Here is a 24,332-nt window from a genome sequence, read left to right on the forward strand (position 1 = left end):
CTGGAACATTCTATCGGCCAACTGTTCCCAAGTATGTTCAGTCCAGAAAGGTTTACAAAGAGGTATCAGAGAGACTACAAGCCAGGCAAACAGAAGTCTGCAGACTTGTGGCTGGAATCTGAAAAGGTCCTGTAGATTACATGACCCTTGAGGTAGTGGTCTTCCAACACAAACTCTTATGTACAGCGTGAACCGGAAAGGCGAGGCCTACACTTAACTCCTGGTAAAAGTAGCCAAGTTTGGAGATCTGGAAAGACCCGGAGACGGTGGGAAGAAGGAAGATGGAGAGAAAGATCTCAGGAACCCCGCTTGGAGGAGTAGGGGGGCGGAGAGACCGAGCTGCGCACAGCGGGTGGAGCCGCAGTCCCAGAACCTGGGCCTGGGAAGAGGAGAAGGCATGGGCGGGGCAGGTGGGCCGGGGGCGGGGTCGGCATCCCTCTGCACATGCGCATCGCAGCTGGCCGAGCGCCGCAAGGAGTGGCACTTTTTAAAAGTGGAGCCTCAGGCCAGCCGCTAGCCGCAGCGAGTCTCAGTCGGTTGCCGAGTCCCTTCTGTCCCAGTCGTGCGTGTCTCTGGTCCCGCGCAAGTCCAGCTTGCACCATGCCGGTCAAAGGGGGTAGCAAGTGCATCAAATACCTGCTCTTCGGATTTAACTTCATCTTCTGGGTAAGTGAGAGGCGACTGTCGCGCGCTCCTCTCCGAGACCACCTGTTCTCGGGCTCCGGACGGCGTCCCGGACCTTTGGGTGTTCCGGCGGCCGGGAGCGCGGGGAGCTGCTGGTACTGTGGGCGCCAGGCGGACTCGGAGCGAGAAGAGAAAGGCGCAGCGGCTGCCAGCTGGCCCCGGGGGGACGGGCAGGTGGGCGGGAGGGGCAGGTGGGCGGGAGATGCGGGCATCCTGGTGGCCGGGACTGCGCACTCCGCTCCCGGGTCCCTCTGCCGCAGAGGATTTGAGAAGGGGTGTGAGACCGGAGGGATGGTGGCAGGAAGGAGCGGAGCAGCCCTTTTCGAGTAACTCGAGGCCTTTCCTGGCCCCCGAGACTCCTGGCGAGCTGGGGCACTTGAGTGCTCCCACCTCGGTGGTCCCTAAAAGTGGCAAGGGGCGCCACAAGGGAGAGGAAGTGAGTGGGGCGGAGAGTCTTCCCTGCACCTGAAGGGCGGACCTTCGTGTTCACGTCTGAACTATCATCTGAAAGCGTCCAAGCCTCTGTCCAAGTTACCTGAAAGACTACATTGTCTTGATTCTTTTTCAAGAGCGATTACTATCTTGGCTGGAGAGAACTCTGAGAGAGTTGGGGAGGAGAAAGGAGGGGGAAAGATGTTTATCTGTGCCCTTGGAGGGGATAAGTCCGGTGTGTCTGCATTTCCCAGGTAGTTGGGTGCTGCGAGTTTGAAGCCTCGCCCTCCTAGAAATGTCCAGGAGGGGCCACGGAAATTAGCCTTTCTCTTGGAGAGAATCCAGAAGCAGACGCTAGTCCACTCCCTCTCCGCAGATCGACCTCTGGGAAGGGCAGCAGAGAGTGTCCACTCTCCAAGAACTGAGGGACAGGAACAAGGAAATTCAAGGAAGACTCTTTTGTCCTAGTTCTGAGAGGGCACACCCCCTACACACAAATGCAGAGCATTTGCTCCCAGGCAATCAGGGAAAGGGTTTATTTAACTAGGCAACTCCTGGGCCACCCTCAAGAGAGATGACAGAAACAAGTTAGGTGCCTCGAGAGAATTTCAACAAACAAACAAACAAAAGTACACTATTCCCTTGGAGCCGGCCGCCGCCGGGGAGCTTTCCGCCCTCCGTTAAGGTTTAATACTCTCTGCGCTTTGCTTGAAAGTAAGTGTTCCACACTCTACAGAGACTGCCCTGGGTTTCTAGGAGTCGCCACACCCATACAACTTAAGAGGGTGTCAGAGGGGCATCCCTCCTCCTGTTTCCCCAACTCAGCAGACAGGCAGCCTGCTCCACTTGGTCCACTCATCAGCTGAGCATCAGAAAACAACGTCTGAAGGCAGCAGGGGGCCCCACCCAACCCCGCCCTGTCCTTTGGGGAGTTTTCCTCACCCTACTCCAGCTCCGGACTTTCCCCTGCCAGTCTGTTGGTTAGTCTCCAGCTGTCTGCATAGATGGTGTGAAAGTTTGGTGCTGGGGGCGACAAACCATATAGTACCCCAGCATGTCTGCATCCCCCCGTCTGCCTCCCCCCATCATGGCATATGCAAGGGGCTGAGGGGAGGTGCCCGTGGCCACCTTATGCCTCCTCAGTCTGTTGCCTGCTGGCCTGCAATCTGTCTAGCTTGTCTTTCTGCCTGCCACTTCTGCTCTTTCCAGAGCTCCCTGCCTGGGCTTAGCCGCTGCTGGCTGACTACTGCCTCCTGACGCAGAACAGTCTCACTCTGGAAGGGTTTGGGTTTGGGCTTGGGAAGAACGTTAGAGATGACACGCCAACTGTGGGCAGACGCCAGCCCTCCTGTCCACAGTGAGGAAACAGAAGGCCCAAGATGGCAAGCTGAGTTAGTGCCATAACCCCCAGCCCCTTGTTTTCTCTCTGTTTCTATCTCTCCTACCATCAGGGAGGTGAGCAATTTCCTAAGTTAGTGACATAGCCAGGATCAGATGACAGGATGTTATGAGGTACCCAACTGGGCTTGGCTGTTGGGTAGGAGGAGAAGAAGGGTGGGATGGATCTCCCCAGGGCGTCTTTTACGACAGGTGGTGACCTCAGGGGGCTGCTGGGATGATTATGATGTCACCTCTTCCGCACTCTGGAGACCAGTCAGTTTATGAACTTGACATCCGGGAACCTGATACGGGAAAAGCAGAGGCCACCTCTGTGTGCGGAGGATGCTGAGGGGAATGGGTGGCGGGAATCCAAAGAGAAGCCAGTCGTAGTTGCAGTGGGACAGTGGAGGAAAAGGAGGGCCCAAACGGGAGACTGTGTCTCTCTCCGAGGCTTCGGCGTGTCCCTCGTGGCTTGCTCCGAGACGGCGAGGCCGGCCCAGCCTGCCTTTCTGAAGTTGGGAGTTGTCCTGCCCACAACTGAGACAGAAATCACCGTCTTTCCGGCATCCTCAGAGCAGGACCTCCCAAGCCTATTTAGTCTAATGTCTGAATGACAGGTGACAGAAGCATTTCAGGCTGTAGTGTGGTGGGCAGCCTTGGGCCAAGCCAGGAGAGTGCCTTTTCTCGTGGCTTTCTTGTTTTGAGCCTTGCTATGAAGCCGGACCAGCCTTGATCCTGTTGCCTTTATCTCCCCCCCCACCCCACCCATCCCCCCAGGTCCTGCATAGTGAGTACTTTATTTCATCCTTAGCCTGGGCAAAGGGCAAGAGACTGGTGTGCTCTATCAAGACAGCAGACCCTGCAGACATGGCCTTTACAAAACTTCGTGGAAGCTGCTTAGAAACATAGCTCAAGAACTGGCCCAAGGGTCAGAGTCCGGCTGTGGGCAGATCGCTTGGAGACTCACTTTTCTAAGCGGCGCTAAAGTCTCTACCCCCACATCCATGAGTTATTGCAGATGATCTCAAAGGTCCCATCAGGTTCAGCCTGTAGAACACCACCCCCACCCCCCACCCCCACCCCCGCGCCCACACACACACATTACATGCAGTGCCACCCCCCCATCACCTCTGGTAGTTAAGACTCAGGCAGGCGACTGGAAGTCCATGATGGGCCGTGAGAATTGTTCCCCTGACTTTTACCTGTGAGGACAAACCTGTTGCTTTCACCTTCGCCCCCTCTGGGTGGGGTCTCCTTGTCTTTGGGCTCTGTTGTAAGGGCTCCACGGCCTTGGATTCAGCATCCTGGTCCCCTGGGTGTACACAGTGTATTTTATCAGAGGCCTGGCAGTAGATGCAGGTCAGCATCTTCCACCTGTAGCTATTGTACTTTGCTAGTAGAAAGTGGTTTGTGGCCACGGACGGGGAGGGAGCAGTTCCCAGGCGAGTGTGGCTGTTTAAGCCACAGGTTAGCCCACACTCCCACGCGGTGAGGCCTTAGTGTTTTTCCATATCTCCCTGCCATCTGAGCCAACCTCCTTCGCCAAAGCAAAGCCCTGACTCCATTTTGTGTGTTGCCACACGTCCGAGGAGGAAGGGAAGCTCACTCTGAGGCTGCTGCAGAGGGTAGAAGGTTCCGAGGCATCTGGGTTCGAGTCAGGACAGGCTGTGGAGGAGTAGGTGGCCGTGACGGGAGCCCTCTTCCCGCCCCCGCCCCCACCCAGATGGCTGCTTCCCAGAAACTGTTTGATTTGGATGTTGAGCTGAACTGTAGCATAAAATGGCTTCCCACAGAGCACCCGGGCTGCAGTGACACTGCCCTCCTCCTACTGGAGCTGGCAGGTTGTGGAGAGGGTGAGCCAAGGCCAAGTGTCTGCACAGCTTTGGAAAAATAGGGCCTGGCCCCTGCCTGGATCTTTGGTTTCCTCCCCCACCCCAGCCATAGTTACCAACAACCAAGATCAGAAGTCCCGATCTCTGGGGGCTGGTGAGAGTCGGATCCATGTGCACACCCGCGCGCAGACACACACCACACACACACACACTCCTCTCTCACAGACTCTGCTCCTGTTTACAAAGTGCTGGTGGCAACATTCCAGACCTTGCTATGGATCTGGAGAAGCCGTGGTTGCTGGCTGCGGGTTAGGGGTTCCTTCCCAAATTTGGACAGGCTTTATAGGAGTAGGTCTGGGGTGGTCAGTGCTTTTCCTGACCACCCCCAGACCCTTTCCTGGCTTCTGTGAGTCTTTGGGGGGTGTGTTGGGTATGAACTTTTAATATTACATGTAGGCCTGTGTGTCCTGGGGAGTGGTTCTGTCTGGTTTTTTAGTTCAATTCTGCTTTTTTATAAGGAGATGTGGCCTCTGAAATGGGTCACACAGTTTGGGACCTAAAAATACCTTGGACTTACAAGAAACATGTTTTCGTTGGTAGCACACACCGAGGTGTATGGCTTTTGCCTGGGTATTTCTGGCTTCAAGCCGGGAGGTTGGGATGGGGGTGGGTGGGGTCAGGGTTCTGGTGGTTTCTACCGCGCTGTTGCTGCAGCCTTGTGTGTTCTGGGTAAACCCAAGTGGCCTTAAGAAAAGGGATCACCCTGTTGTTGGCGAGTTCCTCCCTGTCCTGGTTGGTTAAGAGGGCTTTAATAGGACCTGCCAAAACTTTCTTATTCTTGTGTTTTTCTGGTGCTGGGCATTGAACCCAAAGCCTTGTGCATGGGAGGCAGGCATTCTGTCCTTGGGCTGTGGGGTTTGGTCTTTGCTTTCCAGCTAAAGCCTTGCAGAAATGTGTTTTACAGAAGAGCAGGTTGGAAATCTCGCCAGACGATGGTGGCGCACACCTTTAATCCCAGCACTTGGGAGGCAGAGGCAGGCAGATCACTCTGAGTTCAAGGCCAGCCTGGTCTAGAGAATGGATTCAGGACAGCCAGAGCTGTTACACAGTGAAATCCTGTCTCAAAAAAAAAAAAAAGAAAGAAAGAAAGAAAAGAAGAGAAAAAGAAAGAAAGAAAATCTCCCTGACCCTGAACGATGAGAAAAAATGTATTTCAACTAAAAAATATCTGGATTCAAAAAGAAAGGAAGAAAAAGAAAAGGCAGTCTTAGTATTTTTTTGTATGTTTTTGTGTTTTAGAGGTCTGACTACTTGACACCTGGCTGCTCCTTTCTGTGGAAAAAGTCAGCCTGGTCCAGGGATATTTTCATTTTTCCACCAAGTGGTGGCATGCAGCTGTGGAGAGCAACATCCTGTCCCCAGATGAGACAGTTTTATAAAAATTATATCCGTCCGGGTAATTTTCTACTCCGTCCACCCAAGAAAAGACTTAGTCATGGATTAATGTGTTTGTGTGTAACGGTGGGGCGGGGGGGATATGTTTGTTTTGAGGTTTTGTTGTTTTATTTTGGGAGGGGATTCTTTTGTTTTTTGAGATAAGGTCTCTACGCCAGTCTGGCCTCAAACTTAGAGACACATCCTTCTGCCTTGGCCTCTACCTCCCAAGTGCTGGGATTAAACATGTGGGCCAACACCACCCTACGTTGAGGTGTGTGTGTATGCTGTTATGGCAGACTTCAAGGTCATGCCCTTTTTAGGGAATCCCATGAAATTGGTGGTATTTTCTTCCAGAGAAGAGAATGCTATGCATAGTTGTTTGTTTGTTTGTTTGATTTCCTTTTTTTGCCCTGGAGGCCCATGAGCCTCAGGTTATGGGTTCGTGGGTGGCCCCATATTGATTTGTTTCCCTTGGTTTCTAGGTAACCACTGGTATGTGCTGAATCCCATGTTTCTGACATAGTGACTTCCCGGAATTGCTTGATAGAATAATACTTTTTAAAAGTGCTATTAGAAGCCCCACATTTAGCTGGGTGTGTTGGCACACGCCTTTAATCCCAGCACTAGGGAGGCAGAGGCAGGTGGATCTCTGTGAGTTCAAGACCGGCCTGGTCTACAAAGTGAGTTCCAAGGACAGACAAAGCCACTTAGTGAGACCCTGCCTCAGGAAGAAAGAGAGAAAGGAAGGAAAGAAAGAAAGAAAGAAAGAACAAAAATACTGCCACCTTTTGGCTTTGCTTAGACAGTTCTCGCCCTCTACTCCCCTCCCCCACACCACCAGCCCTTCCACAGACACACACAATGGCCACATCTGCCTTGGCAACACATTTGAGTTTTCCATGACCTGGACAATAGTCCAGAGGTATTAACCAAAATAACTGGCAAGTTGTGTCTGAAGTAGCCGCTGCACTCTGCCATGAGTGAGTGAGTATGTCAAGGTTGCCCTGGCCCCGTCTAACTCTGACGTGTCTGTGCGGTTTTACTTTTATAGAAATGCTGGGCCCCTGAGCTTGGGCGCTAAGAGCTCAAGCCCACTCCTGGTCTCGCCATCAATAATAAAGACCTGGAACTTTCCATTGACTTAACCGCCATAGTCGTCAGCCACTGTCTCAACGTGCATCATTAGGAAAGCCAACCAGTGAAAGAGGAACCCTAAGTTGAAGACTGATGTTGTGCAGGCCGGAGACATGGCTCAGTGGTTAAGAGCGCTCGCTGCTCTTGCAGGGGGGCTCAAGTTTGGTTCGCAGCACCCACAAGGTGCTCACAACCATCTAGCACTCCAGTCCCTGGGGAATCCCATAGCTTCCTCTGACCTCCAAGGGCACCAGATGTGCACACGCCACGCATACATACCTGCAGGCCAGACAGTCTTACACATAAAATAAAATACATTTTTGGTTGTTTGTTTAATCTTTTAAGGACTAGAGATATAATATGCAGGAGGCCCTGGCTTTAGTCGCTAATATCAGAAAGAAGAGAGGACCCCTGAATTCCTGTGATGCCGCGGAGCTGCCTCCCCACCCATTCTGACTTTCCGCTTGATTGTTGCTGAGAGAATGACTCGGACACTCGCTTAGTTTAACTGGTGCTCGGTATTTCTAGGCCACACAAGAAGTCCGGCTTCATAAGCTTCCAGGCAGGCCTTGCTCATTGGCGATTCCTTTTCCCACCCCATTGACCACGGGGTGCCCAAGCCAGACTTATCTCCTCTCTCCTTTAGGGGCTTTGAAAAGGACAGAATGTCTGAGGTAGGGACTGGGTCTCCAGGGAGGAAACAGGCCACCTGGTTAAGTGACAGGAACAGCCAAAGCAGTCACACTTGGAAGCGGCTCATGTTAACTGGTTTCCAAAGAAGGCTCCGTGGGTTTGGGAACTGTTCACTTGGAGAAGTGTCACCAGCCTGGGTGTTCACGCCTTGCTCAGTGAGCACAGCGAGCACTGTGCAGAGGGACAGAAGTGGCCTTTCACAGTGGACCCGATGCCCGTTGTGGGGGTCCTGTGAACACCGCTCACACCCAGCCAGGCCAGTGGCTGCCTCCCACTGACTTCCCACCTACAAACCTCCTCAGCATCAGAAGGCAGTCCCTGTTCACTCACACACGCCACAGTTTGAGCTGCCAGTACCGTCCAGATCAGAAACAACACAGCCCCTGTGTGGCTCACTGGAGCTGCCCTAGACTTAGGCTAAAAATACCCGAAAAGTAAATTGAACCATTTTATTAAAGTCAAACAGATTCCTGCAGTATTCTAATTTTCATTTCTTTTCCGCCGACGGTGAGGCTGTAGTACGGGAGGTGCAATGGAGTTATTAAAAAACTGAGTGAAAAGGTCGGCAAAGCTACAAAAAGTTGGGAGCTCACCATTGCTACCCCAGGGGGTAGAAATTTAGGGTTTGGGGTGAGCGTCACTTCTAGGTGAGCCTTAACAGAGTGCCAGTTGGCACATACACCAGGTGTCCACACCCCAACTCTGATGGGTATTTTCAGGCTGGGGGACCTCCACTGCCTAATCCTAAAGAGGAATGTGCACCCCAGAAATGGGCCCTCCCGACTAAGGCAGCTTCCTCCTGCCCTTTGATGATGCTGCAGGTGTGTCTATTACTTTGTAGACCAGGCTGGCCTCGAACTCACAGCGATCCCACCGGCCGAGGGCTGGGATTGCAGGCGTCAGCCACCACCGCCCGGCCAGAAGCCAGTTTCTCAAGAGAGAAGGATACTGGGTGGAAGCAGAGAGCAGCTGCAGCTGTGGGAAAGCTAAGACGAAAGGTCACTCAGGCTGGGTGTGGTGGCGCACGCCTTTAATCCCAGCACTCAGGAGACAGAGGCAAGTGGATCACTGTGAGTTCGAGGCCAGCCTGGTCTACAAAGTGAGTCCAGGACAGCCAAGGATAACACAGAGAGACCCTGTCAGAAAGGAAAAAAGGAAGAAAGGAAGGTAGGTACGTACGTCACTCAAGGCTCTGATTGCATGGAGTAGAGCAAGGGTGTGGACAAAGCTTGGAGGCCAGTAGCCAGGGGAAGGAAGCCCAGACCCTTCTTGGGCTATCCACAGGCAGCTCACCTGGTTCAACAGCACCTCAAGGCCAAACTTAATACTTCTGGGACCGAGAGTGTGTGGCTTCCGAGTGTCTGGAGTCAGTTCCCAGTATCCAGGTGGAAGAGATTACGGCTTGACAAAATGACTTCTAGTTTGCACTTTACAATCAGAATCGGGTTCAATACTTTATTTTTGTGGTATTGTCTCAGAGAAGCAATTTAACGTCTATGCCCCCGTTTGTTTTCTCATATAAAAAGGTGGAAGTTAGAGTCTAGGGAGACGGGTCATTTGCTAACGCCCAGCGTATATGAAACCCTGGCTTCGGTCCCCAAGCCCATGAAAGCGAATCGGTGGCATCAGCCTGTGATCTTAGGAGGTGGAGGCAGGGAGGATCAGTAGTTCAGTCTTCCTCAGCTACAGAGTGAGGCTGGCTTGGTGTCGCGAGCAGAGAGTTTACACTCAGAATCCGGAACAAAAGAGTCAGGCCAAGAGCAAGTGGTACGATTTAGCAAGAGAGGTTTATTAGCAATACAAAGGCAACTACAACAAAAGGCAGCGGCTAAGGCTCCAAGACCAAGCCACCAATACCATTTCATTACACTCTTAAAACTATCTTAATTCTAATAGGAATAGCATTTAGCATCTTATAATATCAATGTTCTGGGAGCTTATGCCATTAGGGTATACGACCTGATATCGCGAAGTTCTGCCAAACAGGTTCGCTGCTGCGACTTGAATCGGTTCTCGGGTTGTTATCTGACAGCATGTCTGTCTGCTCCGTCCGGGGGGGAGCGCCCCGTTGGCTGGCAGCATTTCAAGTGATCATGGTGACATCGAGAGAGAGAGAGAGAGAGAGAGAGCTGGCTGCTTCTTCTCAGGGTTTTTATACTAACTTAACCTTATCCTCTCTAGTTCACACATCTAGCTTTCTGGGGCACTCTTATCACCAACTTGCAGTCGTGGCTGCTCCTAGGTCAGAACTTACTACTAAGGTTTTATCTATCACTCACACATCTGGTCACACGTCAGCTTCTTGGACTGTCAGCTATTTTCTACGCTGGGCTTTGAAACAAGCCCTGACATGTTTATTACACTTGGGCACTAGGAATCCCTGCTTCTTATGCACACTTAAAAAGGAAGTTACTATTGGTTATCTACCAGAAGGCCCATTGTGAAATTCAAGAGAATTGACTGCTTAGGGGAAGGTAGAAGTCGGAAGACAGACGTGGGATGAAGGAAGAGACTGTGCAAACGGTCAGGACACGTGACAGGTTAAGACACAAATTTGGAAACCTTGTCTGCTGTAGCACTTAAAATATGCCATGATGGAATGGGGCGTGGTGCACACGCTTTTAATCCCAGCACTCGGGAGGCAGAGGCAGGCAGATTGCTGTGAGTTTGAGGACAGCCTGGTCTACAAAGTGAGTCCAGGACAGCCAAGGCTACACAGAGAAACCCTGTCTCAAAACAAAACAAAACAGAATATGCCATGGTGTGGTGTGGTATGGTGGTGCACGCCTGTAATCCCAGCACTCAGGAGGCAGGGGCAGGCAGATCTCTGAGTTGGAGGCCAGCCTGGTGTACAAAGAGAGTTCCAGGACAGACCAAGCTACACCTAGAAACCCTGTCTCGAAAACAAACAAACAAACACATATATGTCGTGATGGAAGAGGAGAGATGGCACTACCGTGCTGTGAGTGCCGTTGGCCAATCCTGCGAGCGCACATCCCACACAGCACTATTGAAGGCTGTAAAAGACGGGTCACATCCTCCCACCTCGGGGACCGTCCATGCTAGTCCAACTTCACTTCTGCAGGTGAGGTGAGAGCTGTCGGCCCACACAGTAAATGTGAGACGACAGCAGTGTGTACATCCAAACCACTAGGCACCTTGGTGAGGTGTGTCCTGTGGAGGGAAAACAACTGTGTGGCGCTCTGGAATGGTTCTGATGTTCTGCAGCAAAGCAGCCCCCCCACGTCACATGATTTTTTTCGGTTAGGATCAGAATGCCTGCCTTCAGCAGAAAGAGGATTACATTATGGGCTGGTGGGGGCGGGCAGTTGCTGGGTGTCTGACAAGCAGGCAGTGGAAACTCCAGCTGAGATGTCTCGTTTTGAAAGGTTAGCCTGGGCCTCAAGGATGCTAGGTTTCTCTGCTGAGAGGCAACCCCAGCCAAAGGGCTCTGGGCTCTAAGTGATGCTGGCTCTGTCTATAGAAGGGAGCATTTCTTAATTCCTGAACTTGTCCACACAGTGGGGCTTGCTGCCCCATTACTAGGGAAATATAAACATCCCAGATGTAGGACATCTGTTGCGCAGCCCCTGTAAAAGGGCTGTTTGACCCCAAAGGCGTTTCAATCCATGAGTTGAGAAGCACTGCCCTGAATCATCTTCCATGCCCTAGAGGGGTAAATCTGTACATACAAACCTTTTCTACCAAGAATGAGACTGGATCTGAGAAATAGACTTCTCTCTCAAGGTCTGTGTCATGCAGGTGACAAAGAGCCCACAGCTGATTCACCCTGAACATGATATGACTTGAGCAAGCTTGTTCAGTGGTAGGATGGGCCAGCTTTAGTGTCACAGCACCATTAGCATAGAGCTGGTCCCAACTGGTCTCCCCACCCACCTCTCCCTTCTCCAGCTCTGGGGAATCACAACTGGCCTCCAGCCTCCCTTCCAGCTGTGGGGCACAGAGCTTATCTCTCCATCCACAGAACGCTTGGCCGGCTCCTCAGTTTGGGAAGGGTGGCAAAGTTAGCCCCATGATCAAGGGTCACCTCATGAAGCTTGGCTTGGATGTTAATTCCCAGTGGTTCACGAGCTCGGAATGGAGGCACACACTCACAGTCCCAGCACTTGAGGCAGAAAGAGTATAAATTCCAGGTCATCCTCAGCTCTGTAGCAGGTTAGGGACCACCCTAGTCTCCAGGAGACTCTGCCTCAAAACAACAGAGTGAAAGGAAGGGAGGCAGGGAAGGGCAAGTGAGAGCCTCAGTCTTACTTTGCCCTAAACCAGGAGTTAGACTTCAGCCCCTCTCCTCCTATATTTCCCAAAAGAGGATTGAATCTTTTATCTAGAATCTTCTGGACAACAAGGACCCCCATCCTCCCCAGAAGCCAGATCCTAGAGGGTATAAAGCCAGATCCAAACATCGGGGTTCGGGGCACCTGGATGGGGCTCCCTGAAGCACTGTTTCCAGGGACCACACACGGCCAGTTCTGCCTCACAAGGAACCCAAGGGAAGAGCCGGCCTCTGCCCTCCCTCTCCAGGCGGCTGACAAGAAGGGGAAACCCTTGTTACTAAATTAAAGTTTAAACTGGAGTATTTTTCCAAGTCTAACCTGTCCGGGCTGCCCGTCCCTGACTTGGGGATTCCCAGGCCTCCCTGGGCAATTCTCTGAAGTAGAGTTTTAGTCTCTGTGACCCTGGTTCAGTTTGAGCCCTTCCTGTCCTGGCTGTGATCCATGAGAGTTGCTTAACCTCACTGAGGATCCCTAGTCATGTATAAAAGAAAGGTGCTAACATGCTAAACCACACCCCACCATGCGCTGGTCCTCATAGATAAGGACCGCCTCTGTTATTGTTAGTCCCCTCACCTGCCCTGGCAGGAAACTCTGCCAAGACTGTCGGTGCTAGACACCTAAAACCTGACAACAGTTTCTCTGTTTTTCTTGTTTAAAACTAGAAAGGGAAAAATCGCCTTAAGAGTCTGGGGTAGTGTGAAGAGGGAGTCTGTGTTCATGCATAGTAGCAGCTTGGCCCAGGAAAAGCGGGGTGTAGTTTTCACCAAAGTTCAGCCCTGGCTGGCCGTGGGAGCCTCTTACAACTACTCTGAGTCACTGGAGAAGAACTAGGATAAAGCTGCAAATGCACCTCTGGGTGCCAAATGCAGGTTCCAGCTTGAGCCTTTTGGCCGAGCTTCCTAGCCTTGATCTTTCAGCGTGGAGCTGCCCAGCCAGGGTGCCTGCCTCTCAGCCTTCGTGCCCCTAACCCGGCCTCCACTGGCACCAGCTAGCTGTCCAAGTGGACTTCCTGTGGCTTCGTGGTTGAGTTGGTTAGAGTTCGGGAGCCCACTCCTAGTGTCTGTGCCCAGTGGGGAAGCGGCCTTGCTCCTTTCAGCAGAGGCCACAAGCTCACCTCCCACAGACACAGAACATCAGCCCAGGAAATCACACCCCTCCCTCCCTTGGTGTTTCTTTGAGCGAGGGTGTCGGGGAAAGCTCTCCTCAGGGCTCACAAGTCCAGAGAAAGCCTTCCTTCGCGTGCAGTATTTAAACAAAAGCCCAGGGTAGTGATTGTGAGCGTGAAAGTGTCAGAGTTACCCAGGGCATGTGACCAAACACAGGCTCCCCGGTAAACCCCGACCTCTGCCAAGTTTTCATCAGGTCTAGGAGGGGGCAGCCAGGTGCGCAGCGTCTGACAGGTTCTGGGGACCACCCTTTGAGAACTGTGGGGCTGGTGACGGGGTCCCCAGGGGTTTGCTGTAGATGTGAATGCTGCCCACTTGGTAGAAGCTGAGAGACCGACCAGAAGCCCCGAGACTTTGTCCCGAACCCCCTCCCTCTACCACCACCACCACTGGTTCTTCCCTAAAACTCCAGTTCCTCCCGCGCTCTTTAAACTTTGCCAAAAGCCAATAGTTTGTGATCCTCAAGGAAAGGCAGCGATGAAGTATGGACCCAAGTTTTTGTTCATAACTGAAGGGTGGGGCCTGGGTGTGGGAAGGCCCCTCCCTCTGGCACTGCCTACCTGCTTGCCCTCCCACAGCCAACAGTTCCAGCCTGGGGGGAGTAGGGGGGGCTGTTGGATGGGACAAGGTGAGGGTTAGAAGAGGCTGCAACTGGGGATCCTGGGTGTTCTTGCTGGCGTTGCCTGACCCAGCCTCCTCCTCACTAGCAACTTGGCCCATCTCAGGCTTGGCATTTGCAGGCAGGGAGGTTGCCATGGGGATGGGTGAGGCCCAGAGCCCACGGGTCCATCCGGGTGGCCTGACTGGCTTTTTGAATGTTGAAGCCTGTGGTCACAGAGCATCTATCTTATCTTCGCCTCGGTGGCTCTCTCTTCAAGCTTAACTGATATTCTAGGGCCTGGGAAACAGCTGATGGCAAAAGTTGCATCCCGGCTCTCTGGTCTGTTCCTGACTTCCTGCACAGTGCAAGCAACTGTGCCGACAGGTTCAAACAAAAGCAGAGCTTTTGAGCAGCTGCTGAGGGAAAGAGTAAAGAGCTGGTGTCCTTCGCCATGCTAGCCAGGGAGAGCCGTCCCTCCCTGCTCTTGCCCGTTTCTGGAGGCCAGGAGAGGCCATACATAGCCTGGGTCTGAGCATACCTCCCCGGCCCCCCCCCCTCCCACCTCACTTCTGCCATTCCAGTCCTGGGCCCTGGCAAGCATTTTGTGGGTGTGGGAAAGGTAAATGTATCCGTCTGTCTCCACCACCCAAGACACACAGTCTCAGAAAACAGAAGCCTGATGTTCCAAATTATCCGGCTCCTGCCAGCCGCCTTCTCAGATCACGGGAGGGCATGCAAGGCCCACGAGTGCCTCTGAATCACCCCACTCGTCTTTCTCAAGGTGTATTAGTGTTGTTGTTACTACCATTATTTTTTCCCCACTACGGAAACTGGGTGGCTGCCATAACCTACAGTCTCCAGAGTGGGGTGTGTGTGTGTGTGTGTGTGTGTGTGTGTGTGTGTACTTCTTTAACCTTCATCTTCAACCTGTGCTGAAAGTGAAACAAAAATGTGCACGCGCGCATACATGCATGCGTGTTTAAACAAATGAACCAGTCGTGTGGTGCATGCCTGCAAGCCCAGCAGCACTCAGGAGGCTGAGGTGGGAAGCCCATCATAAGTCTGAGGCCAGCCTACATCTGTTTCCCTGAGCCACAGTAAGCCTGTCTTACCGGAAGGGTCAAAGGTTAGGTGGAAATGAGGACTCTTAAATGTTGAGGAAAGCACTTGATGCGGGAGCTCCTGGAGGCAGTGGCAGAATTACATGGAGTCCTCAACGGAGGTGTGCAGTCACGTCACCTGGAATCCTTGGTGGGGCCAGGGCAAACGCATGCTTAGAATTCCCCAGGTGATTCTGTCATACACCCCCACCCCCCACCCCCGCAGATAGCCATAAACCAGTGGCTCGGTCATGCAGGTGACAGGTGGCGGCTATAGGGCTTCCTGCTTCTTGTTTGCTACTCTTTATAGTGTTGCCATCATCCTTGGCTGAAATATGAGTTGGTTTTCCAGAAGGACAACAGGAAGTAGGAAAGAAAACCCTCCCCCCCCCCTCACTCCCCACCACCCACCTCAGTCCCTCCCAATATGGCAGATGAGGTGCAAGTCCATGCAGAGTGGGCTGGACGTGTAGCTGAGTTGGCTAGTAGAAGGCTTTCCTGATGTGCACAAGGCCATAAATTCAATCCCCAGTACCGTATAAACCAGCACTGGGACACACCTGCAGTCTCAGTACTTGGGAGCTAGAAACAGCCAGCTCTGAAGTTCAAGGTCATCCATAGCTACAGAAAGAAGTCTATGAGTAGGCCATGCGAAATCCTCTTTCAACCCCCACCCCCCACCCCACCCCACCCCCACCCCCCGCCTCTGCCAAATACAAAGAAAGCCCGACAGTCTGAGCTCCCTGGGCTCTCTATTTTCTGGACTCTCTAACCCCGACTGGACAGAGCATGAGAAGCATTTTGTCCTTTAGAAAAAAAAAAGAAAAAGTAAGCCAGGCGTGGTGGCGCACACCTTTAATCCCAGCACTCGGGAGGCAGAGGCAGGCAGATCACTGTGAGTTCGAGGCTAGCCTGGTCTACAAAGTTAGTCACAGAGAAACCTTGTCTCAAAAAAAAGAAAAGAAAAGAAAAAAAAGTTAATGGCCAGTCAAGCCACAGTATAAGAGATGGCCCTGCCCAGAACGTGTTTTGATTGGGATCTGTCCCATGGGGTCACATGCCACCTCCCACATGAGGGATGCCGTTGCTAGTCTCCTTGTCAGTCTGTCCACCGACTTGAGAAGTTTCTGTCACTTCCCCTTCCCCCCATCGGGTGCATACCTCCACAGGTTCTGGCTCGATCCAGTTTTGCAAGGCTTGGCCGAGAACAACTGAGCAGCCGGGTACCGCTGAGCTCTATTAAAACTCTTAAGCTTTTTTTTTTTTCTTTAAGTCCTCCTTTGGAATTGGAGGCATTTCCAGTGGCTGCAGGTCATGTTTCAGGGCGAGACTGTGTCCCCCCACCCCACCCCACCCCACCCCATAGTGAGATTTCGATGTGACTCACTGAAACCCTACGCTGCTGCCCCTGTTGTGGATCGTAGAAAACAGGAATGAGCTGGAATATGGTACAGTAATGGAGGGCTCGCCTCACAAGTCCAAGGCCTCAGTCCCAGCCTTAACACCAGAAAGGGAAAGGGAAAGGGGGCGATGTGTGACTCTGAAATTGGCTTACGCCTTACATGACCAGGTTACCTGTGTGTTCACCTGAAGTGTATGGCTGGCCGTCGTGAAGGGCGGGGCTACAGAGAAGAAAGGCAGAGCGAGCGCTTTGCAGAAACTTGGCTTCTCAAAAGGCTTTAGAAGAGCCGGGCGTGGTGGTACATGCCTGTAATCCTAGCCCTTGGGAAACACGGGAGGGTTGAAAATGAGAGAACCCAGCTGTGTGGACAGAGATCCTGTTGAAGGGGGAAAAGACGTCTTAAGGATCGGCCCCACATCTCGTCCAGGCCCTTACACACAGATGGGAGGCAAGTGCCCTAGCACAGGAGGTACTGTGTTTCGGCTTTAAGTCAGGACTTTACACTACACTGCCATCCAGGGTGGCCTCAAAGATCATCTTGCTTCAGCCTCCTAAATGCTAGTATTGTAGATGTGATCCACCGAACCTTTTTTTTAAATAGGGGATGGGGGGAGAGACAGTTACTCACTATATATCCCAGACTGGCCTAGAATTCACTATATAGACCAGGCTGACCTTAAACTCAAAGAGCTCTGCCTGCCTCTGCCTTCTGGATGCTGGGATTAAAGTCCACATCACCACCCCACCTGGGTCCCAGGCGCCTTAGTGCTAGGGTCACAAGCAGGAGCCGCTGGGTCCAGCTTCATCTGTTGTGAAATATCAGGAAAGCGTTTCCCGGTGTCTCGTTGGACCCTGTGTCCAAGGCATGGGTGGGTGGGGAATGGCGTGATACGTGAAAAAGGACTAAAGACGGCAGTCTGACCTCAAGGAGCATGCGCCCAGGTGAGGTGTGTAGTAGCGTGCTGGAGAGCAGTCTAAGTGGCCAGGGCTGCATTTCAGGAGAGACTTGGGTGCACAGAGGCAGGAATTCCCCAGGGATGAGTGGAGGGAACCGAGATTCCATTAAAGGAAGAGGAGCCTGGGTTCCTTGGCGTCTGCAGCAGGTCGGGACAATTGCCAGGTCGGGACAATTGCCTGTCCGTGAGGACTCAGTACTGAGTGTCGAGGAGCGAAGTTAAAAAGAGTTTAGCTTTACATTTTTGCTCTTTCTTGTTTGGTTGGTTTTTTTTTTCCATTTATTTATTTATTTATTTATTTTTAGGGTTAAGAGACCTGCCAGGGTGGTGTTGCCAGAGACAGAATCACACAGGCAGTAAAGAAGCTAATTAGCCTAGCAGTTCTGGAAGGGGCTGGAAGCTTTGTGGGGGAGAGACAGGCAGGCGGCAGCGGTAGGCGGCTTCTTAGACCTACAGAGGCAGTTGCCAAGAGAGAGAGAGCAGCCTTCACTGGCTTCTGTTACGTCATACAGTTCCATGTTTCTGCTATCACAGCATTAATAGCTTCTTGTTTAGGATTTATTTGAGATTGGGGGAGGGTTTTTTGGTTTTGTTTTTAGTTTTGTGGGGTTTTTTTTTTTGTTTGGTTGTTTGGTTTTTTTGTTTTTTAGTTTTTTTTGGTTTGGTTATTGTTTGGTTGGTTTGGTTTTGTTGTTGTTGTTGTTTTCTTTTTTGTTTGTTTAAGTTTTGTTTTGTTGTTGTTGTTTTGGTTTTTTTGAGAGAGGGTTTCTCTGTATCCTTGGCTGTCCTGGAACTCGTTCTGTAGACCAGGCTGGCCTCAAACTCACAGCAATCCGCCTGCCTCTGCCTCCCGAGTGCTGGGATTAAAGGCGTGTGCCACCACCGCCCGGCTGGTTTTTGGTTTTTTGAGACAGGGTTTCCCTGTGTAGCCTTGGCCATCCTGGACTCACTTTGTACATCAGGCTGGCTTTGAAGTCACAGAGATCCACCTGCCTCTGTCTCCCAGAGTGCTGGGATTAAAGGCATGTACCACAGTGCCCGGCTAGAAAGGGGGAGTTGTTGTGAAGTAAGGTTTCACAACAGAACACAGGCTAACCTGGAACTTACTATGGAGCCTGAAACTTGCCTTCCTGCCCCAGCCTCCCAAGCTCTTGAGAGTACAGGTTTGCATCACCGCACCTAGCTTTGCCACATTACTGTTGCCAGTGCAATGCTTGCTTCCACTAGTGTCCTTTCTGGTCCAGGGTCTCACCCAGGATCACCTCGCACTGAGGAGGCTGAAGGAGGACAGGAGAGTTCCAGGCTAGGCTGGACCACATAATGGAACTTTGTCTGAAAAACCAGGACAGAAAACATGGGGACGGAGGACATGCTCTGTGGGTTAAGTGCTTTGCTAATAAGCCTGAAAACTTGAGTTCCGGTCCCCTGAAGCACGGAAAGCCGGGCATGACAGCACTGGGAGATAGGAGGTAGAGAAGGGAAGCCACGGAAGCTCCCAGAAGCTGTGGTTCAGTAGCAGTCAGTAAGAGAGACTGACAGAAGATGGAATGCAGGTTGTCCTCTGACTGCCACATGTGTGCCATAGCAAAGAGGAAAGTGTACACACACACACACACACACACACACACACACACACACACACACAAGTTTAAAAACAAAAACAAGAGGGAGAAGAAAATTTCCAGTTTTAAGTTCTTTCTGCATTGTATATAGTTTAGGTTTTTCTTGTCCATCTTATAATACTATTTTAAAAAAAATCATGTAAGTGACAAAAACAAAGCAAGCCCCAGTGAAACAATGGAAGAAACTCCTTTTTTCCTTCACTGTCACATGGATGGAACCATTTGGAGCCAGATGGCAAAGGAGCTTTTCGCAGCAAAACCAGCCTGTTTCCATTTGGCTTTTGTTGGAAACAAAAAAGGTAATGAGGCCAACTGTAGGCAGGGCCTCTGGCTGGGAGTGCTGCCGCCGCCTCTGGACTGCCACCCCCTCCAGCTGGTGATGGGCCTGTCTGAGCATCTGCATCCAACCTGCCCAGGTCATGTGCTGATGGACACTACAGCAGTGGCCTGGGCCGTTTTTGTGGCTGACCTGACTGCTATGTGTCAGGTAGTTGGCCTGGAAGGAAACTTTATAGTTAGTTTGGGTTTTGTTTTTTGTTTTCTTGTGATAAAATGCTGACAAAGAAAAAGCTCACGAGAAAGGGCTCGTTTTGGCCCCAGTTGGAGGCCCCACCACCCACATGGACCATCAGGGGAAGGGAAGTCCTGGGGCAGGAGCTTGGGGAGTCAGACTCTTAGCCTCACAGATGATGCATGTTCAGCCATTCCCTGCTGTCTCCAGGGTAGAGATCGCAGGAACTCCTGCTCCGGCCCTTACCCAGGAGCTCTTGCCCCCACCCCTACCCCTGCAGATGCCGGATCCAAGGATGCCATAAATACATATTCCATGACCATGAACCCGCACGTAGCCCCTAACCAGTTTGAGCGCTGTACGGCATTGCTGAGGGAATCGTGGCCAGCAAAAAGCTTGTACACCTTTAGCATCGCAGACACCCATAGCACAGGAACCTGCGGAGGCCACTCCTTCTTGACCTTGGTGATTGACTGACATGATGCTTCCTTCCCTAAAGCTTAAAGCTGCCTGGTTCTTCATTTAGCTTTTCCCATAATTCAGAGCCAGAAGCGGGGCAGCGGAGGTACCCCAACCATTGCCACCAGAAGCAAGCTCCCCCCGGGGAAGAATTCTGAGCTCCTTAAGCAATGTTTCCTGAGGTTCCACAACCCCACCACCCACAGCTGACGTAGCCAACTGGAGTTTGTTGGTTTTACAAAGAACAAGGCAGCTAATGACTTACACCACATCTCCTCCCGGCCACTCAGCACCAGAGATCAACAAAAATGGCAGCAAATAAATAACCCGGAACCCCAGCACTTAGAAGGCAGGAGTAGGTTCAAAACCAAGCCTGGTCCACACAGCAAGGTCCTCACAAGCCAGGCTGCACAGTGGGAAACCTGTCTCCCAACCGAACAAGAGCTGGGCCTGTGAGTGCACGCCCTGTGCACCCTTAGTCCCAGCCACTGGGGCAGGGGCCAGCCTGGCCTACCAAGTGAGTTGCAAAACTGCCAGAGCTAAATAGCAAGGCCCCGTTTCAAAACAAAAACAGGGAGACTAAACAGACAAGGGTGGCAACTGGCTCACAGCTCCGATCAAGTGTTCACATACCAGCTGGGCGTTGGTGGCGCACGCCTTTAATCCCAGCACTCGGGAGGCAGAGGCAGGCGGATCGATGTGAGTTCGAGGGCAGCCTGGTCTACAAAGCAAGTCCAGGACAGCCAAGGCTACACAGAGAAACCCTGTCTCGAAAAACAAGAAAAAAAAAGTGTTCACATACCGTCCCATCGCCCCTCAGTCAGCCCGTTGTCTGCTCTTCTTGAGCCTTCTTCCTCCCTGGTGACTCAACAAAAATGTCAGAGGTTTGGTGACATTTTCTAAGTCTCTGCAGCCATCCGCACTTGCTTCTTCCTTCTTAGGCAGCATTGTGGTGTGGACAGCCCAGCAGGGTGACACTAGACCCGTGCAACACTGGTGAGACTGCAGCACTGTGGTGTGGACAGCCCAGCAGGGTGACACTAGACCGGGTGCAGGGTGAAGCCCACAGCTAGGACCTGAGGTTTTTTTTTTTTCCTTTCTTGCCAAGTTCCCGTTTTCTAATCCGGATTTGTTCTTCCCAGGGCTTCTTACGTTTTCCCATCCCTTTTTACCATTGAAAAAAAAATTTTTTTTTGTGGCCCAAGGTAGATAAGTATTATCAGTTATGTATGCAAATCATTTCCTGATAGTGAACCAGAGTCTAGCCCGGGGCCCGCTGAGCCCTGTCTCCCTCAGCCCTGGTGCTGGTGCTCCCTGTGGTCAGCAGCACTCCACTAGAGGAGATCAGCTAGCCCGGCCCAGCATGAGAGCACTGACCCTCCTGCCCCTGGAACTCGTGCTCTGCTCTGTTTGGACTGGGGCTAAAGAGACTCTCCCAGTGTCTTGCTAAGGAAAGAAAACATGACCCGTGACTTTGGACACACCGTTCTCGGGGTGCACGTTAACTGGGTAATCCCTACGCCACCAAGCCTGGTGTTCATGAGCTCTTCCGATGTCCATCCAAGGACACTTGGCCTTGGGGTCTTCTTCCTGATACTTAGCGATGTCTTATTGACCTGTGGGAAGATGCTGGGTGACCACCCACAGAACAGAGGGCGCTGGGTCATGTGACCTTGTGCCGAGACAGTTGGGCTGCCTTGCCCATTAGGTGCCGCCTCCTCCTAATGTAGTTCTAATGTAAGCTCCTTTATTCTCTGGCCAAAACAGCAAGGCACAGGCAGGCCGCACCCGCCATTCCTGTGTGCACACGGGAAGGCTAAGGTGGCAGGAGTGTAAGCCAGGAAACACAGCCCACACTGTGGGAATTCAGTGTGTATGTGATGGGATCGAACCAGCCTATACCCCTGTGGGTACAGGCCAGGTGCTCTCTATAGGCTGACATCCCAGTGGCCCAGCCTGTTGTCACCATGTGCACTTGGCACTCAATACATCCAATCCAATTGCCACATTATTGGTAAAGTAGGTGAGAGAGGACAGAAGGGTGGGGGGCAGGCGGCGCTGTCCACACCAGAGACTCTCACAGCTCCTGGGGCAGAGGACCAAGATGCCCAAAAAAGCAAGGTGGTGACTAGTGTCTCTGGTAGGATGGGCAGACCAGCAAACCCAGGTCTGTTTCCCACAATCAGCCGGCCACTACCCTGGAGGGCTGAGTCACTTCCCAGCAAGTCCTGGTACTGGTGATGACAGGTCAGCTGATGCTGGGATCAGGGGGGCAGGGCAGGGGGAAGAGGCCTGGCAGAGGCTCCCCAACAGCATCTGTTTCCACAGTGCCGGGGCAGGGGTTGGCTACTGACTAAAGGGCCGATGTGGGTAAGAGAGAGGTAGTTCTGATATGTCGCGTTCCGAGCCCTTGTGCATGTGTTTATCATTGCTCGAGGTTTTTTATATTTTTTATTTTTAAATATCACAAATTTGTGATATATCCCTGATCTTTCAGGAGACTGAGGCAAGGGGATAGCTAGAGCCCAGCAGTTCAAGACCCACCTGGGCAACACAGTATGACCCAAAAAAAAAAAAAAATTGTGTGTGGCTGTATAATTTAATATCTTGTTAGCACTTTAGACACTTACCCTACACACCAATTCTTCCTCACTTTATGATCATTTTTTGGCTGTTTTGGTTTTTTTTGTTTTTTGGGGGGTTTTTTTTGTTGGTTTTTTGGTTTTTCGAGATAGGGTTTCTCTGTGTTAGCCTTGGCTGTCCTGGACTCGCTTTGTAGACCAGGCTGGCCTCAAACTCACAGCGATCCACCTACCTCTGCCTCCCGAGTGCTGGGATTAAAGGTTTGCGCCACCACGGCCACCTTGTTTTGTTTTGTTTTGTTTTGTTTATCACTTCTGTGACTTGCAGGCATCCTGCACAGCATACTGGTATTTAACTACATGGAGTCCTGGTGTGTGGATTCAGTGGCTGCTGATCTTGTCGAACATAGTAAGACATACTTGTAGTGCCTTGTAGCCATCACGGTTCATCTTCCCTGCTGTATAGTGTTCCGTGCCCAGTTACTGCAGTGCTGCTAGGGAGTCGTTCGTCCTGGCTTACTGACAGTTTTGTCACACGGGTTCGACCACACGCTTCCCACTGCTCCCTGCTACTGTCAGACGCACTTGGGGAGTGCAGCGGGAGAGAATGGTGCCAAAGTCCTTTGCGAGCCTCTCCAGCATTTGTTGAGTGTGTTATCCCAGGCAGCCAGAACCAGTGCCAACCGATGTGTTGTATCTTGCAGCTCGCCGGCATTGCTGTGCTTGCCATTGGACTATGGCTCCGATTCGACTCTCAGACCAAGAGCATCTTCGAGCAAGAAAGTAACCATTCCAGTTTCTACACAGGTGAGAGGGGGACTTGGCACTCCAGCTCTGGAGAGTGCTGTCCTGGGACTTGGGCCTGGGAGGGGGAGAAGGGAGGGAGGGAGAGAGAGGGGGGCGCAGGGAGATGGGGAGGGGGGTTCACATGAGCCAGCCCTGTCCCCTTTCAAGTTAGGCGGCTTTGTGAGTCTGTGTAGCTGTGTCCGTGCGTTCCATCTGACCGCTGTGGTTTCTTTTCTTGCCATCTTGACCGCTCTCTGGTGTGATGTTAGGCCTGGCGAGGCTGCCATCACTCCTGAGGGCTTGGGAGCCTCGGTTCACGTGCTGTGCTTCTCCAGAGTCAGAACCTCCTAAGTCAGAACCCCTTGTCCTTCATGCCTCTGCAGAGGCCGGAAGAGAAGGGGTTTCCCTCCTATTGCTCTCCAGACCAGCTTCCTGGTTATACAGTCAAAGTTAAGATTCTCGGGGGTTGGAGGCGGAGGACCTCTGTTGGAGGAGTTGCAGGAGGCTCTGAGAGCGAGGTCAAAAGGGCTGAGCAAGAGCAGGCAAGTCACAGAAAGAAAACAGAGAGGCGAGGGAAGGAGATAGAGAGAATGTGGAAGGGAGAGAAAACAAATGATGCCCTTTGGGAAAACTGGTTTTTTGCCTTAGGGAAGGGTATCTACTTTCAGTGTGTTTGGGATCTCCCTGCCCCACCCCCACCCCTCTACCCCACCCCCAGGTTCCTTGGTCCTTCTTGGCTCTGTTCAGTCCCTTTCTCTGCCTCTGTGAACGGAGATGCTACCGAGGACCATCCCACCCAGCGGCCAGCTTGAGTAACCTCAGCCTTCAGTTCCACTCTGCCTGGTTTGGGAAGCCCCCCTCTATTTTTAGGGTGATCCTGTCACGCCATCAGACCCAGCGTGAGTTGTCACTTCCTTTCCACCCACCAAAGTTTATTTTTACAGGAGACAAGAAAGCATTGTGACAGGGTTATCATCTTGCAGGCTGCAGGGACCTAGGGCCAGGGTTCCAGCCAGCCTTCCCTTGCCCTCCACCCTGGGGCCAGACTTCAACAGGTGGAAGGAGGAGCCTCTGAGTCGCCAAGCACCTGGCTCTCTAGTCTAGTTCTCCTCAGGTTCCTGCCTTTTATTATTGTTCATTGGCAGTTGGTGGTGAAGGGCTGGGTGTGCTGCCCTATTGTTAAAAAGAAAGTGGGAACAGAACACTTGGTAGTTTATGGTCTGGCCTTTTGGGTTTGCTTGCTTGCTTTCTTTCTTTTTT

At 52.0% G+C, this 24,332-nt stretch overlaps 1 protein-coding gene across 1 annotated transcript in view; it reads left to right on the top strand.

The window, feature by feature from the left end:
* The first annotated feature begins 466 nt into the window (after positions 1–466).
* CD9 (CD9 molecule) overlaps positions 467–24,332 on the top strand; it is a 33,830-nt gene continuing 9,964 nt past the window's right edge. The window contains exons 1-2 of the mRNA XM_084765440.1: positions 467–666; positions 22,991–23,093. Of these exons, the coding sequence (XP_084621566.1) occupies positions 601–666; positions 22,991–23,093 (169 nt within the window). The 5' untranslated portion in view covers positions 467–600. The remainder of the gene's footprint in view (positions 667–22,990; positions 23,094–24,332) is intronic.

Source organism: Acomys minous (genome assembly GCF_964271855.1).
Source record: "Acomys minous genome assembly, chromosome: 17".
Lineage (NCBI taxonomy): Eukaryota > Metazoa > Chordata > Mammalia > Rodentia > Muridae > Acomys > Acomys minous.